This window comes from Lygodium microphyllum, chromosome 10, assembly GCF_053477565.2.
Source record: "Lygodium microphyllum isolate KBCC chromosome 10, Lygodium_microphyllum_v1.1.10, whole genome shotgun sequence".
Classification (NCBI taxonomy): Eukaryota; Viridiplantae; Streptophyta; class Polypodiopsida; order Schizaeales; family Lygodiaceae; genus Lygodium; species Lygodium microphyllum.
In genome coordinates, this window is record NC_141144.1 from 3,270,009 (window position 1) to 3,286,352 (window position 16,344).

Here is a 16,344-nt window from a genome sequence, read left to right on the forward strand (position 1 = left end):
CTTCCCCTTTGCTGTTTGGATTGTACATTGATGAGATTTCAGATTACATACAAAAGATGGGGTGGTATGGGAGCCAGCTTGGCTGGGGTATTGATACCAATTTTGTTATATGTAGACAATATTGTGGTCATCTCCAATTCACCCAAGGGGCTACAACGACATCCAGATGCATTGCATGTGTTTTATGAAGAGAAAGTCCTCAAGGTTAATCTTGGAAAGACAAATTATGGTCTTAAACACCTCGGCAGCTTAAGTGACATGCTTAGAACATCACTTTATGTATGAGGGTCAGTCTATGGAAATGGTTAGACAATATATATACCTTGGGGTCACTTTCAAAGGGCCACAATTTTCATGGAAGGAGACTTCAGAGGCTAGACTTGCACGGACATATGTAGCTTTGGGCACTCTAGAGCGATAGTGTGCACACATACAGTTCCAGAAGCCCCGTACCAAATTGTGGCTCTTTGACACTTTAGTTATGCCTACACTACTCTATGGAGCAGCCATTTGGGACCCAAGCCTTTATCATACCAGAGGAACGCCTCTCATGGATTGTAACAAACTTGAAGCACGACATTATGATGGCTGGGAACATATGAAGAGACTGCTGGTCATGATGTTAGCACGTATGATAAGGGTGAGAGCCTCAGTACCACAAGAGATCATCTAAGCAGAGTTGGGTGCAACACCCATGGTAGTGGAGGCACTATTCCAGGCAATCACCTTCCTCCAGAGGATATGGCAGCTCCCTAATGACCGATACCCTAGGCTAGCTCTGGAGTCATCAAGACAGCTTGTAGCAAAGGGAGATAGACAATGTTAATATGCACTCACGAAACGTGGTTGAACTTGCATGGCATGAATATAGACATATTGCCACCACTCAATTATAGTCTTGATTGTCCCACTTTGAGTCTTAGTCATTCAGAGTTGAATAGAGTGATCAGAGCAAACATCACTAAAGTGGAGACAGAGAGGACTTGGTCCAAGCCCCCTTTCCCATTAGGCACGAAGATGGCACAATACCAATGTCACTTCTTGAAGCTTTCCCATGACGGTTTCATAGTGAGGCAAGATATATGGATGCTCAACTTTCTCACGAGCTTCGAGTTGCTATTGGACAGATCCGCACCTCATCACATCAACTGATGATTGAGATAGGTCAACGGAGCCATGTTGCAGAAAATGAGAGGATGTGCCAGCTTTGTGGATGGGAGGCAGAGATAGAGGAACACTACATTTGTAGATGCAATGTATACTTTTATATCTGAGGCCGCTACCATTGCCACTTTAAGGAGGGCTTTGGACCATTGAGACGGGTGATGGACTATGAGGACTAGAGATGTCTAGGCCTTTTTTTATTGGAGCTCCAATAGTGCAGAGCAACATTGTTATGGGATTGGAGGCAACCCAGTCACATCCACCCCTCCAAAGAGCAATTAGGGACTTTTTCAGTATAACTGACCCTGCGGCCACTATCACCTTAGATAGTACATCTCCTATTGAGAGGCGCCATCGAGGGACATCATCAAGTGGCATCACAGTAGATAGAGCTACATCGTTATGCAAAGCACGATGCCCTAGGGTTCTTGCTCGGCAACGTAGGCATGCTCATATGCGACACATTCGCATCATGATTGCTCATTATAGACAAAGATTACCATGTCAAGTCAGGTGGGGGTAGCTTGCAAAGTGTTGGTGGATTCCATACACGGAGAGGGAGATATTCTGTACTCTTTTCAGTTTCTCAGTTTTCCATATTCTTCATTTTTCATTTCAAATTATCATGTAGAACTAGACATAATTTTGTTTTCTTCTCTAATGAGAGATGATGATGTCAATTGTATTAGTTATGGTCTCATGGGCCATTCTAGCCTTCTAGAGACGTTAATAGATCTTTCTTTCTTTCTTTCTTTCTTTCTTTCAATCAAGTCAAGCTGCCAATGAAGAAGTCCTTTCAATCAGACTATATGACTCTATACGTCTTAGTGGCTGATTAGTGCTGCAAATTTCTTTGACAGAAATCTGGGATTTTTTGAAATTTCAGACATTTACAGCCACTTAACTCTCAAGTTGTTGAGAGACACTCTCTGGCCCTTTTAGTTTTGGCTTTAAGGTTATTGACTACTTTCTAGAATCTAAAGTTATTGAAATGATGAAATTCTAGTTTTCATCCAAGTTGTATTTAGTCACTCAATTTGGTATAAATTGCTTGATTTAGATACATTTTTACGGTTTTTAAAAGGTAAAAACTAAGGTAAAATATGATTCAGCCCTAAGGCCTGAGTCATGCTCTAATCATGCTTACATACTCGTCTGCATGTGACATATGATTGCCGTATGAAGAAACTATGACCACACATGTATGACGTTGTACCACAAATGACTTTGTGGGGTCTGGCAAGATAACCACTAGATTTGAAGTTACGCGGCTTATTTTGTCTGATTGCTTGGGATTAAATCTATGGCATGATCCTCTAGCCTTTCAAGTGGTAGCTGGCTTGGCAAGGACTATAAATAGCAATCAACATATTCCTTTAAGGATGCTACGTGTTCCTTGTGCAACTTAGACACATTACCCATAGATTCATGATCATCATTACTTTTGGCAAATACTGAAAGTAAACTGAAAGGTGGTTTTTCATCACTTTTAATATAGCAAAAGGTGATACAATGGGAAAGGGACCCCTTTTAACTTTACATCCAAAGTATGGGTCTTACCCTGAGTTCATTTTAAGTACAATGGTTGGGTGAACAACCAGTTTATTGGCACTGCATGTTATAGCATAACTTAAGTATGGCCTGCGGTTCTACTCTTAACAGCAGGCAATGCAGCGAGTCCACCAAGTTCAAGCTCATTTGGAACCTGGGAATCTTGGGGCTTCTGCAAAAATTGATAAGTTTCTAGCAGAAAGTAGGAGACCCGGTAAGGTTTGGCTCCACAAAGACTGGGTAAATCTCCTTTTTAGCATGCCTTTTCACGTCATGTTTCACTAGGGATATATACTTCAGGCTGATACAAAAGATCTCAGGGGTGAAATGAAACATTTCTAGGGTGAAAAATGTCAAGGTGCACACCTAGCTTGGTAAAACTTGTAAAGCATATCATTGTGAGCCAAGTGTCAGTGGGTGCAGAGTGTATCATGAAGGATGAGTTATGGTTGCTTCTTTTGCAAATCGAGCAGGGTTTTTATCATGCAAGAAATCTGTCTGCTTTCCAAGTAATATTTGTATGGTTTAGATGCACATTAATGAAGTTGAGCTATTGTTGCCATATCCTAGTAGCTTTGCCATTAAAAATTAAAATTCATAGCTTTGTTTTTTCATAAGAAAGATAGGGACTTGGCTCTCTAAGTCTTTCAACAAGTAGAAGCTCACAAAAGATGGCTCAACTTCTATTGTGCAGATTATCTTTATGTGATGTTAAAATGGATCTGTGCTTTTTAATTTTTGGAAGATGCTTACAAGCAGTCCTTTTAGCCATTTATTTGCCGGCATGCTTGTCTTGGATCGTGTCTATGTGATTTAAGATATATATGCATGCTTCTTCTTATGTGCAGGTTGAAGTTGATCTTTCCCTCTCAGCCCATGCTAATGCGAGACGCTGGTTTGAGGCAAAAAAGAAACAATTAGCAAAACAAGTGAAGACAGTTGCTGCACATGAGAAAGCATTCAAAGCTGCTGAGAGAAAAACACAACAGCAACTAGCTCAGGTGACTCATCTACATGATTTACTCCTTGAATCTGTATGCAACTTCTTTTTAAAAATGTTGTTCTGCATCAGTGTGACCATGTAGACATGTTTTTTGCAAAAGAAAATGCTTAACAGTAGGTCAATATTTTGATTTCTGTTCAATGCCTGATTGGCCTTAGTTTCTGTAGAAAGAGACATTGTCAGGTGGTGATTTGTGTGCTGTAAGTTTTTTAGATAAATGTTACATGTATGCTGGGACTGAAAAAAGTATGACATGCCTGTGGTAATGCCTCATTTCAAGATGAATGCAACAATGGACACTAAATGCCAAATTAAAATTTGGACTTTTTCATCAGTGATAAGCCTGCACCTGTTCTTTGCAGGAGAAAGTTGTTGCAGCAATCTCACATATTCGAAAAGTCCACTGGTTTGAGAAGTTCAACTGGTTTATCAGCAGTGAGAACTATCTGATTATTAGTGGCCGTGATGCCCAACAAAATGAATTGTTGGTGAAGCGGTACTTGAAGAAAGGAGACTTGTAAGTGGATAAAACAGTGCTATGAAACAAGTTCAATGTTTTGTCATCATGTAAAATTTGGGACTGTATTGCTTTAGTTTCTTGCACTCCAATTTATTCCTTTTTTGTATTTGTTTGGATGGAAAGTTTTTATGAAAATGGTAAAAGTATGAAGAATGGTAACATAAATATTGGCAGGGAGAAACTCTTATCTTCTGATCCTTGAAAATCCAAGCTCTCGTCTTCTCCATTTGAGAGTGAGCGAGGGAAGTAGGGTCAAAGGCATTCCTGATTACTTACTATGAGCCAGTTAGGGTCAAAGGCATTCCTCTATTCCATCTCTATTATTGCTTCTTTGGTCTTACTTATGAGTGATGAGATGGGAGCTTGATCAATGCAATCAATGACACAATGCATGTGTCTGTTAAGTCTTTGGTGGTGCATGTGCACATGGAGGCTTCTCTTCCAATTACAACCAAGTCCAAGACAGTCAGCTAGTTCCTACCTACTCCTGACATGATTGTGCTTACTGCCTGGCGCCAATGCCAGCTCACACACTGCCTGCTTGTTCATGCACATGCCCCTGCAACTCACATGGTCACAGACAAGCAAAGTTGTCTCTCTAGGCTGTTCCTTGTCTTGGCAGCCCATGCCATGCTCTGAAAATCTTTAATGCACACAACATACTGAAAAGTGCACTTGTACCTGAGTCAATGTGGTAAGATAGGTTACCATCATGTAAATGAATGTGATAGGTATGGGAAAACATTATTAGAATCTGTGACTGTCTGGGTATTATAGAATATACATGTGGGAGGTTTAGGGGCCATGATTGTAGAAACATATGTGAACATGGGTCAAAGCCAATTAAACATCATATTATTTAGGCCTAGGAAGATCTCTCTCTTCATATGGCTACTAGCTCACAGGACCCTAGCAGTTGGCTCTCGGCTCACATGTGGTAAGCAAGAGGAGATGCAAGGACATTGCCCATGGGATTGTTTGAGAGCTTAGGGGTATGGAGGATAGCCCTTATGATGATATTCCATGGCACAACAGAGACCATGGCCACACCTGAAAGAGTGTAGCTTAGTTTAGAGTTAGAGGTCCAACATGTGGTTATGAGGATGTTCAGGGGGGTCTTTCTTTCCTCATAATTGGATGCAGGATCCCCACTCTAAACTACTTGCAGACACACTAGACCCAGAGGCACTCACAAATAAGAGCTGCTTGCCAGTTTAATAGCCTGGTATATTTGGACTCTGAGCTGCAGTCATGCTATAGACCTTCAGGATGTATCCATAGTAGAGACTATTCTAAGGATTTTGAACCTTCAGGATGTATCCATAGTAGAGACTATTCTAAGGATTTTGATTTAGAGATCGTCCACACTCTCTGTAGGAGATGGGAGAGAATGTAGGTGACAGAGGATGAGGAAGAGGAGAGAGGCCTTCTTATAGACATCTTTCATATGGCCACTCAAATGGTCTAGCATTGTAGCCCGCTGGATTGATTGTTCACACAACCATTGTATTTGTGATGTACTTAGACATTCTTTACAGATCTCCTTGTACTTTGTTTTTTTACCCCAAGGGGACTTCTCCAAGGTGTTATTATTAGAAAATTTCTTTTCTCGGAAAGAAAAAGGCTTAGTTCATGTAATGTGTGTGACATAGGCCAAAGCCAAGCAGATTGATGGTGTGGCATTAAATTGGTCCAAAAGCAAACTGCATAGCTTTTCCTATCCTTGGATGGAAAAATACCATGCTTCAACAAATGTTTGAAGAAAAAGGTGTATGGAATGAAACAACGCACTCGACCTACGCCCCACTACATCATCCATCCCCCCACCCCAACACACATACGAAAAAAGGCCCAAAGCTTAAGCAAGGGGTTTAAGTATGGCCTTTGGCAGAGGGCTTGCTATTGTCTGTAATGAAAGAGAAAAGAAGAGAGAGAGAGACTTGACAATTCACTAAGATTGTGATGTCTATGGGCTATACTGCTTATACGAATGCTCCAGGATGCTGTTTATACTAAGAAAGACTTATGTTTGCATTTTGGCCAGCCAAGCTGCTCACACCATTTTCCCACATTTTTTCATGTTCTAGAAGCTACATGGCATGCATTTTATCTAACCCTTTTCTACAACCTTTGGATTAAGATCAACTGAGGTAGAACTGATTTCACACTACAGAAACAAGATATCTGTGTTTTGGAAGTTGTCTTGCCTCAAATAAACAACTAGGAAATTTCAAAAGGAATTACAAAAAGATTGATATGCACTAAATAGTGCATGGGCTATTATGGTATTACTATTGCCATTGTGGTTTATCTAGGCATAAGAGAGGATGAAATGGTACCCATGGGAGAAGTTGGTATGGCATGCAAGGGCCATGCAAAGTCTGTCACACTACTCATTAGGAAGCTTCGTTTGCACATTCACAGATATGTGGACAGTGAAGAGGTTTTCATTGCATCGCTCGAGGGTTGTGATGACTTGCTTGGTATGCCTTGGTGCCATCGTGTGCATGCGGTGATTGATTCACATGTTAATGTGATTTTACTATTCAACATAAGGACAGGGCCCATGTTAAAGTGATTTTACTATTTAGCATAAGCCCAAGGCCCACGCATTGGTGCCATCGTGTGCATGCAGTGATTGCTTCGCATGTTAAAGTCATTTTACTATTTAGCATAAGAGCAAGGCCCATGTTTTGGATGTAAAATTGAAAGAGGAGTCTGTTCTTGTTGTATTGGTTGTGCTTCCTTTTCTAAAGTAATGGAAAATCACCTTTTCAAGGAAAGATGTGGAGCAATACCTAAGCCACATCATCAAAAAGAGGAATTACAAGAGTATGGTGGATACAATATTTTACCAACAGGACATGGAGTAGTGCAATTTGGATAGTATGGGTGACTTCAACATGGTGGAGGCTTTGAAATATCGGTGAGACAGTTGCACATAGATCATTAGTGGAGGTAAGCATGCTGTTTGGGAGGAACTTTATCTCAAAGAAGAGGGCAAGTTGCATGGTTCACAATATAGTTCAATAGATCTACACACTTGTTCTAGTTCTTTAGGAGAGTCAGGGAAGCAAAAGCTAGGGCTTTCTCTAGGATTGATTGATTCTATGTGGATGATTGGACTTGATACAGGGGTGGCCTTTTAGGTATCATACCCAGCATGATGCCCTTGGACCATTTGCTTGTTTTAACTAGTTGTCTTTGGGAGAGTCAAAGGACCCTGCTCGAGTGTTAGTACTCTAGAACATCTATTTCATGATGATGATCTTAAAGAGTCAATTGTATGGATTTGGAAATCTAGGCTTTCTCTAGTGGATGGACAGCTATAAACTTGGATGAGAGCAAGTAGGAGATTATCTTTTGCTTTAGGAAGGAGGCCGTGAGGACGAGACAAGGCCTTCCAGAGATGGAGGGGACCACCAAAGCATTATCAGCTGCGTTTCAGAAGAGAGAGACAGCTAAGTTGTAGACGGGCGGCTAAGAGGATGCATAATGCCAAAACAAAGATTGATGCCATGAAGGAAGCAAGACTGGATTATAGGTTCCATCATCCATGTGAGGACTTCCTTTCCACTTGGCTAGGAGATGGGTTTAACAAAGATTTCTTCCATATCATAGGGCCATAACACTCTAGATAGGGTCTAGACTCTATGGAGACTCAAGAGACTTGATGGATCCATTGCATAGGGCTCTTTGGAGGCAAGCTAGGTGGCTACAAAGTATTCTATACCTTTGCTAGGATCAAGGACTAAACTCTTGTGGTATGAGAGTACAAGGGTAGAGCATCATCAAGGTGGTCACTGACATGATAAGTAGGTATCTAATGGCTCATTTTAGAGAGGACTTGGAGAAGGCACTTTTGGCATTATCCTTATGCAAGTTTTCAGGAGAAGATTGAATTGGATAAGTCCTTTTTTAGCTATTGGGATCTTATTTGTGCAAGTATCATCACAACTATCCAAGAGATTATGGCATTAGGTGATATATCATGTAACCAACCTTCCTTGTCGAATAGGGTGGTAAATAACCTAATTAAGCACTATTTACAACAATTAACAAATTCACAAAACTGAAATGCACACTTTTACATATAATCTTGGACATTGGACACCCTGTTGGCTCCAAAACTGGCACCCCTTTCGGTATTTATTTCACTTAATTGAAGAAGAAGTTGATGTACAGTGGGATTCTCCCAATCCCTTTCAGTATTCCAACTCCCCTTGGTAACCAAAATGATCAGCAAGTCTTAGATCTGATTTGCCCCTTGATTCGAGCAATCAATTGACCTTCACCCGCTTTGATGGAGATGGAAAATGCCCCAAATTCAATGATTTGTTGGTCCCTCCACTTGAATAGGCTAAAAACAGCTTCAGCTCAATTGAATCCAAGTCTTGGAGCTTCCAATTTTTTACACGCTTCCTGAGGTTGCTGCTAAACCCTATTTTCTATTGCAGATTAGGGTTTACATCAGAGAAGTCTGAAATTTCTTAGCCTTTGGTGATCTCAATGTTGTAATCTTCGGAGCAAGGCTGTAGAAAGGTTGGAAGATGAGAGAGAAATCTAAGGAGAGAGAAAATTCAGAATTTCTTCGTGAAGAACTGAAGAAAATTTGTCATTTACTACTGCTGCTCTATCTCAACAGCTTGTAGATGCAAAGAATTGAAGAAAATCAGTCATTTACTGCTACTGCCTTGTCTCAAGAGCTTGTAGATGTTGTCACCTGTTGTTGATTGGTATTCTCTTGCCCCTGGCTGCCTCAGAAGATCCTCCAATGGCTGGAAATAAGACCAACAGCATCTCCTTCCTCTCTCTTGCATGCGGAATATACTAAAAATGCCTCTCTCCAACCTTCAAAGATGTTTTTTAGTCTTGCATGGGCTTTTTTGACAAAAGACAGCTTTTCCAAATGGTTTTTCCAGCATTATCCATAATTATCAATTAATTTTCAGTCTTTAAATATTGAAAATTAATCTAATAATTATTTTGGTACCTTGAAAAATAATTTGGCTTACCGATAATTAGATTGGCTTGGCAACTTCCGTTTTCGAGTGTCTCTACGCCATCTTTGACCATCAGATTGTCGTTAGGTACCATTAGACGCCACTTCCCTAGTGTCAGCAACTGATACTTATGGCCAAATGAATAACCTAGGCCAACAATTGGTACCAGATACCACCAAGTAGCTATGCGGCATAACTTATAGTAACTTTTACCTTTGACATCCCGTGATTTCCTCATGTCTCGGGCTCGTAAGTTTACTCTAACCCCAGCTACACCTCACATGTGCAACATTTAATTAACCATGTGATTCAAAATTAATCCACATGTTGAATGAGGTTTCAAAAATACATGTCCTCATGATAGCCCTCCCCCTTAAAATCCTTGCAATCGTCCTTAATTGCACTGTCAAATGCATCAAAAGCAAAATAGTGGATTGGAATTTCCACTAGGCATTATAGTTAACACAACATTGCGCATTGTTGCTCAACCATTCAATATGCCCAGCACATACTGAAAATTACCAACCAATCACAACATAAGATAAGACTCACAAAGAATCTCAATAACATTGCCAGATTATCATATGGCACGTCTATTTCTCATGAGCTCAACTCATCTGGTGAAACCAAACCATAACATAGCATAAACAAGCATAAACCATGCCTAAAACATCAATGGCATCTTAACATATGCTGTTGTTCATGGAACCAGATGTAAACCATTGAAAATTGAGCATAATATGATCATAAGCTAATCACTTTGCTGATCTAAGAACTGATCACAAACTACTGCAAATGTGATCCCAAACTAATCACAAACTCATTGCAAAAATTGACTAGCAATCAATGCAAAACTGATCCCAAAAGTGACCATAAACAGTTCTAAAGTTGATCAAAAACTGAGCTGAAATTGATCAGAATTTGTCTCAAAATTGAGGCAAATTTCATGCTAAATTGATCATAAATTGATGCAAAAGTATAGTTCTAGTGCTCGGGTGAAACTCATACTCATCTATATATCTCATAGTAACTGCTACACTAAGTAGTAACCTCATGGCAAACATATTGTCAGCACAGTACCTTGGATGCATGCTAAATACATCCGAGATCCACTACATACGAGAGCTATCCATAACTGAAGAAGTGGAAGTGCTACCTCCCCCTTGAGCATCAGGCAATACTTTGGACCCTTGCTCTGTTGAACCTGACGGAGCCCAAACAAAAGTCGGCTCTAACTGAAAGGCATCTAGGTAAAGCTGCAACAACTGAGGATGGTGTGCCAAGTCATCCTCTTCCATCCATTTGGCATCCATTGGTGAATAATTCTAAAATTTCACCAAGTATCTCTTGGAAACTTTACCTTTGATTTTTTTTTCATTGTGTGTCGAAATTTGCTCGGGTACCAAAATCTCATCAAGCTCCTTAACCTCAGGCTGACTTTTAGCAAACATATCCTTTGGCACATCATCATGAAAAGGCCTCAACAAACTGACACGAAAGGCATTGTGTATCCGCCAATGTGGAGGTAATTTCAGCCAATATGCCACATCCTTGATCTCCTCCAACACTTGGAAGGGCCCATAGTATCTAATACTCAACTTCGGATACAATCTTTCTCTTCCTTTCATCTTTTTCAGCCTTGCCTTTTCAAAATGTAGCAATACATAATTACCCTCTACAAACTATAAAGCACATCTGTGGCGATCAGCTGCTCTCTTTTGTTTTTTCTTGCGATCTCTGAAGTGCATATTTTATCTTTGCATAGGCTACATCCAAGTTTTCCACATAACGATCAGCCTCAAAGATCTTATCCTTAGTTTGCAAAATAGGTTGTACCTTCTTGCCACCCTCAACCACCTCAAATGGAGGTTTGCTTGTAGAACTATGCACTGTGTTGTTGTAAGCAAACTCAACCAAGGGCAAATACTGCTCCCATTGTGTATTGTGGTTTGAAACATAGCACCTGAAAAGATCTAACACTGTGGAATTTGCTCCCTTAAATTGACCATCTATCTACCGATAGAAGGGTGATGAGAATTTCAACGTGGTACCCATATTCTCAAATGACCCCTTCCAAAATGATCATCCGAGGGTCTCGATCACTAATGATCGACTCTGGCAAACCATAATACTTAAAGGCAAGGGTTGCAACAAACCTGGCATCTTTTGTCTACCATGCTTTACCTTTTGGCATACCATGCATGTCTTAACAAATTGTTCTATATCATGTCTCAAAGCTAGCCAATAAAAGAAATGCTCCTCTGCCTCCTTGATCGTGGCATCAATACCTCTGTGTCTTGCATACGGAGGAGCGTGACTTTCAATGATAACTCTAGGCCTTAACTGCTTTGTGACACAGAGTCGTCTATGCATCATCAGAAATCCATCTCTTAGCACAAAGTATTCATGCCTTTGGCCGTTGCTAAGCTGATCATAAACATTAGCAAAGTTTGAATCAGCAACATATTGCTCTTTCATGGCATCTAGCTCAATGTGATAAACTATATTGAGGGCTAAAATTTGTGGCTTACGTGACAGTGCATCAACCACAACATTCTTTTTACCATCAATATGTACAATTTGAAAATGAAACATAGAGAGAGAATTTGCCCATCTCATATGCTTCTCTGATAACTGTGTATGCATCAGAAAGTACCTCAAAGTTTGATGGTCAATTTGCATTGTAAAATCAGCCCCCAACAAATAATGTTTCCACATAGACAGTGCATGAATTACAGCCGTGAGCTCTTTCTCATAGACCCGCAAATTCTTTTCTGCACTGGAAAATTCTGCTCTCATAAGCCACAACTTGGCCGTTTTGCATAAGAACAGCCCCAATGTTGCTACCACATGTATCACATTGAACTATGAATGACTTTCTTAGATCGAGCAATACAAGCATAGGATCTAAAGTCATCTTTTCCTTCAACTTTTCAAGTGCTGAAATTTCCACTACTATCCATCTAAATGACACATCCTTCTTCTACAAACTTGCCTACATACTTCTTGTAGTAAAAACATAACCCAAGAAGCTATAGATCTCATGTACATTCCTCAAAGGTGGCCATGATCATATTGCCTCAACCTTTGCAGGGTCCATGCAAATACCATTAGCCGATACAATGTCTCAAAAAGTGGATTTCATGCAATAATATTTCACTTTTCTTGTCATTGATAACCAGTCTATGCTCACGCAGTTCATTGAACACAATATCGAAGTGTTTTCTATGCTCTGCCTCATTCTTTAAATAGACAATCATGTCATCAAAGAAAGTGTCCACAAATCCTCTATGCGGCCTGAAGATACAATCCATCATCTGAGTAAAAGTGGCAGGAGCATTCGTAAGTCGAAAAGGCATAACAAGAAACTCATACAATCCAAAAGATGTCCTAAAAGCTATCTTAGGAACATCTTCCGGTCTACTGCATATCTAATGATATCCACTTTTCAAATCTATACGGTTAAATATGGCTGCCCCTTGCAATCTATCCATAACATTATCAATCCGAGGAATCGAAAAGCGATTCTTTATTGTGATCTTGTTCAAAGCACGATAATCAATGCACATACGCCATAAACCATCCTTTTTTTGCACCAAAAGCACTGGAGAACAAAAAGAAGATGAGCTGGGCTGAATTAGCCGTTTTTCTAACAACTCATTTACCTGACTCATAATCTTCTCTTGTTGGGTTGCACTGACTTTATAGGGTGGCTTATTAGGTGGCCTACTTTCAGGGATAAAATTTATGCCATGATCTGGCCTTTCAAGCGGTAGCTGCCCTGGAAGTGACTGAGAGAAGCAATGAGCATGCATTTTCAGAAATGACATGCGATCCTTCTCTAACTTAGACATGTTACCAACATTCTCACTATCATCTTTATCCTTAGTAAAAACCAAGTACGCTGAAAGATGATTTTTCATTACTTTAGAAATGGCAGCTGCAGATATAACAGGGACAGATTCACCTTTCAACTTTACATCAAGTGTGAGTACCTTTCTCTTATGTTGAATAGTGATCCCTTTTGCACGAGAATGAATCACTGCATACATACGGTTACACCATGGCATACAAAGCAATACATCACAACCCTCAAGTGGAGCAATGAAAAACTCTTTGTTGTCCACATATCCTTGTATATGCAATCGAAGCTTTCCAATGAGCGTTGTGACGGACTCTACATGGCCTTTACATGCCATTCCAACTTCCCCCATGGATCCCATCTCATCCTCTCTGATGCCTAGATGGGCCGCCATGTCAACAGAGATAAAGTTGGCTCGTGCACCATTATCAAAGAAAATCAATGCATGCTAATCCCAAATTTTGCCCCATGCTTTGCACAACTCAGTAACATCATCATTGGGTTGATCACTAACAACACATCGGGCACCAATCCCACTGATGTTTTGGGCTTCTTTCCTTTAGAATCTCCTTGGTTTTTTTATTTTCCAGCTTGTTGCTTATTGGAACAATCCCTTGCAATGTGACCCTCTTGTTCACAAATAAAACATTTATTTGCAGCCATTAAGACCCTACGTTGTGCCAATGTTTTCGAGCCCTTTCTTTGTTGTTTTGGCCTCTTTCCAGGTTGATTTTCATATCTACTCCTTTTCTCAGCCTTAAAAAACTTTTTATTCTGCTTCTCCCCACTCTCTAGGAAGCCCGAATCCTTTCCACACATCAAAGCATCGGCTATAGTAGTAGTCTCTATGAGCTGACACATGCTAGACACGGTGGATTTAATGCAAAAATCCCTCATTCCTTTGGGCAGCCCACAAACATATTTTTCTACTTGCTCATGAAGGGGTACTGAGCGATAAGAAAGTAATAGGCTACAAACATTTACTTGAATTCAAAAGAGTGGACCACCGTTGTAATGCATTCCCTTTCAAGAAAGTGATTGCCTCTCAAATCTTTGAGGACTCCGTGAAGTTCCCTCTTGAATAGGTTGCATCAAACTACTGAATGAAAGTCAAAGCTTTTAGCCTATCTTGTACACCACTGAAGGACTCAAACTTTGTTGCTTTTCCATCCTCATTATAGTTTTTTGTTGCCCCTTTGGGTGTCAAGATGTCATACATTGGCTGTTGCAAAAAGGGTACATTTCCTAAATTTACATCAAAACCAATGCCAAACGGAGCATTTGCATGACCAATATTCATTCCTTGAGCCCTATAAGCATTTGGAGGTGTTGATATAGTAAAAAATATGCTATTTTGTGCCCCAGGCATCAAGCCAATGTTACATACATAGGGTTTTGCATATTTCCAGCTATACCCGAATACATTGGGCCTTGTACACCATGCATTGGTGGTACATACCATAGGGATTTGTGCCATACATGATATATGTGGTCCTTGTCCAACCATAGCATGAAAAGTCATGCTTCCACCAAAATATCTTGGCTGCCCCATCATAGCATGCATGCCCAACTATCAAAATCCATTGGATTGGCACTTTCATGATGGCCTTGTATTTGCATTCCTTGCCCCGTATGTATCAATTGTTTTATTTCATCAACGTCTTTGGGAGCTTTAAATGAAGGGTTTGGCATTATCTTCAGTGCATCTTATTGTCGCGAAGGTGTAGAAGATGTTTTCTTCTTCTTCTTGCCTTTGTTGTCCTTCTTTAGACCATTCAAAATTGAGTGAATTGAGGATCCTTTGCCAATTCAGCAAAGAGATTTGCTATTGTCCTCATCCAATTCTTGAATTGGTCATCAAATTCTTCACTTTGCTAGTTATTAGCCTCCTTATGCCCTAAAGGCCCCTTTTATTGGGCCACAGATACAACGCATTGATGAACAGAATCGGGTTGCCATTGCTGGAAAGCATTGTGGCAGGAGTTCCAGAGGAGGTGGATTGGAACGGCTTTGTCTAGAAAACTATCAGGAGTTCTGCCGCGCTCCTGGCTCCAGCCGCAGCACCAACTGGTGGGGAATCTCCGGCCTCTACCGCACGATCCACAATAAAAGAAAGCCTGCCATAAAAGCCTCTACAATCAGATACGGAGGTGTCCTAATGGCAATCATCGACGAGGCTATCAAGGATGCCGGCGTAGATGAAGAGCAAGCTATGCACCAAAGCTCACCTCACCGCAAGGAAGAAGGCTCGAGCGAAAAGACAGTAAGCGACAAAGGAGAGCTAGAAATACCACCCACTCATACGGCCAAACCACAGAAGCAAATGAAGACTGACAAGAGCCCAACAATAACATTTTCACCTTGTTGTCCATAGTCCAAGCCTTGTCCAAGGTCAGGCATTGCATTTCCTTCATTCCCATGTGAATGTTCATACTAAGAGGCATATTGCTGTAAATTCCCATGTGGATGTCTATCTCAGTGTATGAAGACATATTGCTGTAAATTCTCAGCTGATATTAAAAATCGGCACTAGCACAAAGCTTTTGCTTATAATCAGGTGCCTCGGGCCCATCAAATCAAGGGATTGAGTGGTATCCCGCTAATGGAGCCAAACATGTAACCAACCTTTCTCCTCGGATAGGGTGGTAAATAACCTAATCAAGCACTATTTACAACAATTAACAAATTCACAAAACTGAAATGCACACTTTACCATATAATCTTGGGCATTTGACACCTTGTTGGCCCCAAAACTAGCACCCCTTTCGGTATTTATTTCACTTAATTGAAGAAGAAGTTGATGTATACTGGGATTCTCCCAATTCCTTTCGATATTCCAACTCCGCTTGGTAACCAAAATGACCAGCAAGTCTTCGATCTGATTTGCCCCTTGATTCAGGCAATCAATTGACCTTCACCCGCTTTGATGGAGATGGAAAATGTCCCAAATTCAATGATTTGCCGGTCCCTCCACTTGAATAGGCTAAAAACAACTTTAGTCCTATTGAATCCAAGTCTTGGAGCTTCCATTTTTTAACATGCTTCCCGAGGTTGCTGCTAAATCCTAATTTCTACTGCAGATTAGGGTTTATTGTAGAGAAATCTGAAATTTCTTAGCCTCTGGTGATCTCAATGTTGTAATCTTCGGAGCAAGGCTATAGAAAGGCTAGGAGATGAGAGAGAATGCTAAGGAGAGAAAATTTAGACTTTCTTCACAAAGAATTGAAGAAAATCTGTCATT

At 40.4% G+C, this 16,344-nt stretch overlaps 1 protein-coding gene across 4 annotated transcripts in view; it reads left to right on the top strand.

The window, feature by feature from the left end:
• Positions 1-16,344, top strand: part of EMB1441 (zinc knuckle (CCHC-type) family protein) — a 171,253-nt gene that overhangs the window by 103,897 nt on the left and 51,012 nt on the right. For all 4 annotated transcript variants that reach the window (XM_087685885.1, XM_087685886.1, XM_087685883.1 and 1 more), the window contains exons 8-9: positions 3,564-3,716; positions 4,081-4,235. In XM_087685885.1, the coding sequence (XP_087542011.1) occupies positions 3,564-3,716; positions 4,081-4,235 (308 nt within the window). The remainder of the gene's footprint in view (positions 1-3,563; positions 3,717-4,080; positions 4,236-16,344) is intronic.